At 53.2% G+C, this 3892-nt stretch overlaps 1 protein-coding gene across 1 annotated transcript in view; it reads left to right on the forward strand.

The window, feature by feature from the left end:
- The first annotated feature begins 1496 nt into the window (after window positions 1-1496).
- The window catches only part of Mylk2 (myosin light chain kinase 2), a 10598-nt gene continuing 8202 nt past the window's right edge, over window positions 1497-3892 (forward strand). The window contains exons 1-4 of the mRNA XM_028774996.1: window positions 1497-1519; window positions 1623-1722; window positions 2169-2643; window positions 3278-3573. Of these exons, the coding sequence (XP_028630829.1) occupies window positions 1671-1722; window positions 2169-2643; window positions 3278-3573 (823 nt within the window). The 5' untranslated portion in view covers window positions 1497-1519; window positions 1623-1670. The remainder of the gene's footprint in view (window positions 1520-1622; window positions 1723-2168; window positions 2644-3277; window positions 3574-3892) is intronic.

Below are 3892 nucleotides of genomic sequence, written 5' to 3' on the forward strand. Positions count from 1 at the left end.
TTAGGTTTACACCCAGGGCAGCCCCTCATGGGTAAGGGCTTCACAGACATTGCTTTTTTTTTTTTTTTTTTTCTTCCTGGAAGAAGAATGTTGCCTGCTGAACCCTGTAGAAGAGGAACCGTGAACAGGACCAGCCCAAAGAGGAGACGGAGCCAGGGATGGGGGAGGGATTCAGAGGTTTGTTTCTGTTAGCTTGTGTCAAGTGCTTTTCATGTTTGCTGGCTTTCAAAGAAATCATGCATTCCAAAATTCAATACATTCGCACAGCTCAAAGAAAACAGAAAGAGAGCTGAAGATGTGAGTGACACATGTCTGTCATCTCGGTGCTCTGGAGGCTGATGCGGGAGGATGGACAGCCTAGGCTACTGTGGGTCACCTAGCAAGACCCTGTCTAAAAACCAAAAATACACTTAAAACTAAATAAGAAACCTTGATGCCTCTCTTCCAGCCAATCTCCTGCCAAAGAAGCTTGCACGAGTCACAGACCCTCTGCACTATTCCCACCTGATTTCCCCCCTGGAAAGCTACTTCGTATCAGCCCCTTAGCAGCTTCCTGATCCATTTCACAGGACCACGTTCCCCCACCTCAGAAGCTCCTGTCTGCTCCACCCTGCCTCTGTAGTGAAGTGACCAGCAGTGGTGAGCCACTGGAAGCTTTGCCCCAGTTGGGATCTGAACCCAGACTGCTACCCCATGACCTCTTCCAACACAGCCTTGGCCAGTGCTCAGGCCTCCTCCCAGAAAATGTGTGGGCTGACAGCCACTGGGTAGTGGAGAGGACCCTACAGCATGGTCCTCCCTACCCCATCTCAGCCTGAACACCTTGAGCTCGGGTCTCCATCCCTAAAGAGACTTCCCATCAACCCCTTCTTGAGGAGGATCATCTTATATTTCCACGGGCCTCCCTCTGCTGCTCAGCCAAGCCTCTATGCCCCCCAAAGAACCCAAGAAAAGAAAGTTTTCCCCAGGGGGGAGAATCAGACCTGTGGACAGTGAAGCAAACAGTCTTGGAATGATTTCTTACCCAGAGATGGTCTAAGTAGATCCGGATACCTGGGGCACAGGGCTGGGCACTGGGGTCACGCCGGCTCTCCCCAAGCTCCTAGGAACCCAGAGAGGTGTGTCATAGTGGTGGGCAGAGCCATTTCTGGGCCTGGGCATAGTTTTACCTTTCAGCCCTGCCCTTGAAGCCCCTTCCTTTATCCTGGCCACAGCCTGCTCCCCAGGGCCCAAGTGCCCCCTCCCTTTTTCTTCCTAATGGTTCCAACACCATTCTACCCCATGTCAGGCCATGGGAAGAATGCCGTGTCCTCTGAACGGGGGCCAAGAGTGACAGGTGGTGGCAACCCGCACTGCATGGCCCCTGGTGTCAAAGATCCTCCTCTTAGTCTCCGCCTCCACTGCCCACGCCCCTGCCTCCGCCTCTGCCCACCGGGCCCAATCCCTTACAACCACCCCAGGATTGCGCCTGAGTAGCTGCAGCAGACTGCCGGCCACCAGGTTGCCCCTCTCTATCCAGGTACATCTCTCCTCTCAGTTGACTGGCCTTGGCCTTCTCTCTCCACAGCTGGAAAAGAGGGGACAATCTGACAACCTGATGCACTTCACTCCTCTTTCTGCAGCTAGAAAAACTTGAGTTAGACAAACAGAAGCACACGCCTACCTACCTCATGGCTACAGAAAACGGAGCAGTTGAGCTGGGAATCCAGAGCCTGTCAACAGGTGCCAAGCCGGGGCAGGAGACAGGAGGGAGGAGCTTCGGAAGGGATGTGTTTGAAGCCAGGAATTGGGCAGGCTTCTCACAGGGAAGTCTGTGCCCAAGGCTTTCTGCTTGGTGCATGAGGGATTTGGGAATGGGGATAATCTATGGGTGGGGTTGGGCTGGGTCCAGCGCCTGCATGAACCCTTTGCTGGAAGGGAGATGGGACGCCTCCATCAATGGCTTTTGGGGGTTCACTTTAGAACTAGTACACAAGGGAGGCCGGCAAAGCCCATCCAGAGGGTGAGAAGCTGGTTCGGAGTCCCAGAGCTCCTGATAAGTTTGTCACCAAGCGGCTCCAGAAACTTGGAGGGACAGGCATTGGATAGGGACCCAGAGCAGGCGTCTGTCCCGCTTGTCATGTGGGAGAAAGGAGGGAATGCTGATGGATGTCTCCCCTCCTCTGCAGAACAGACACCTAAAGGTGCTGCAGGTGATGGACCTCCAGCTTCAGAGAAAGAACCCATCCCCCTAGTAACAGAGAAAGACCTGGGTCCCCCTAACACGAAGAAAAACCCTGGTGCACCGGATCCAAAGAAAAATCCAGATCCACCGTCCCTGAAGAAAGATCCCACCGAAGCCCCTGGCCCAGAGAAAAAGGTTGACCTGGCCTCAGCTTCAGCCGGCAGCCAGGGCCCTTCAGGAGAGGGGGATGGAGGTGGGGGGCCTGCTGAAGGCAGTGTGGGGCCCCCTGCAGCCTTGCCCCAGCCCACTACCACAGCCGATGCCAGTATCCAGAAGCTGGATGCCAAGCAAGCACTCTCGGGCGACCAGGAATCCGGAGAGGCCAAGGCAGGCAAGAAGGCAGCAGAATGCCGCGAAGCAGGAAGAAGGGGCTCCCCTGCCTTTCTGCACAGCCCTAGCTGCCCCGCCATCATCTCCTGGTGAATGGCCCTGCTTGGGGAGGGCGAGGCCTCACGGCTCCTTTTTCTAGACTTACCCTCCCTGGCTTGAGTACTGGATATTACCAGATCTCATGCCGGGGTCGGTAGTCCTGGCCCAGGCACCCACTCTACCACCCTATCCCAGAAGAAATGATATTACCTTCATTCAAAGAACAGAATGTCAGACGGGATGTCACCAAAGACCAGCCAGGCTACATGTTTGTTTGTTTGTTTGCACTAGGCTTTGGGCGTTTATTTCACAAGTGTCCAGTGGCAAACTGGAGCGTAGGCTTCTTAATTTAATATAAAAAGACAACTAACAATTCATTCATAAGCTGATGCACTCGGTTATGCACAACTGAACACTCAGGATCTGCAGACACAGCATTGACACTCCTCACACCAGTCACAGTAACATATTACCGATGGTTACATGGCAACATTTTTTTTTTAATGAATCGAGAGCCTTACAGCTTCCTGTCAGCCCCATGTGATTAGCTACATCGTAACAGCCAGGTTCTGTCAGAGGTTCTTCCCTGTGTTGAGAGTTGGCCCTTGATGTGGACAAAATAGCTGTCAAGTTTGGTCTGGAAGCCTCAAACCTGCCTGAGGTGTCTCACTTCTTGCCTTCTAGCTCTGAGAAGACACAGGCTGTGAAGCCCCTTAGCGAGACAACAGACCTCGTCTTTGCAGGGGTGTCTGTAGCCCCTGACCACCAAGATCCTGGTCCAGCCAAGGCAGAAGGAGGGAAGAATGCCCTGGCAGAGAAGAAGGAAGAGACAGAGAAAGCCCCAGGCCAGGCTGGGCAGGCTAAGGTGCAAGGGGACACCTCCCAAAGGATCGGGTTCCAGGCTGTTCCCTCAGAGAGAGCAGAGGTGGGGCAGGCCCTCTGTCTCACTGCCAGGGAGGAAGACTGCTTCCAAATTCTGGGTAGGTAGGGGCAGACTGGGGTTAGAGTGTCCCAGGATGGGGGAGGGGAGGGATGAAGTAGTCCCGGGTATCCTTTCTTATACAGGGGGCTAAGTTACCCTGATCCATGCCTCCCCCAAGCTCCCTGATCCAAATGTCACAGGGCACCAGGTAGTGTTTCTTACTGATAGACATGAGAAAGGGAAACAAAATGTTTAAAGAGGGTGAAGACCGTTTGACTCAAAACCCCACTTTTGATTTTCTTCTACTTTGGTTAACATGGAATTTAAAAAAGAAAGAAAGAAAGAAAGAAAGAAAGAAAGAAAGAAAGAAAGAAAGA

The sequence above is a fragment of the Grammomys surdaster genome, unplaced genomic scaffold (genome assembly GCF_004785775.1).
Source record: "Grammomys surdaster isolate TR1022 unplaced genomic scaffold, NIH_TR_1.0 251, whole genome shotgun sequence".
Taxonomy (NCBI): domain Eukaryota; kingdom Metazoa; phylum Chordata; class Mammalia; order Rodentia; family Muridae; genus Grammomys; species Grammomys surdaster.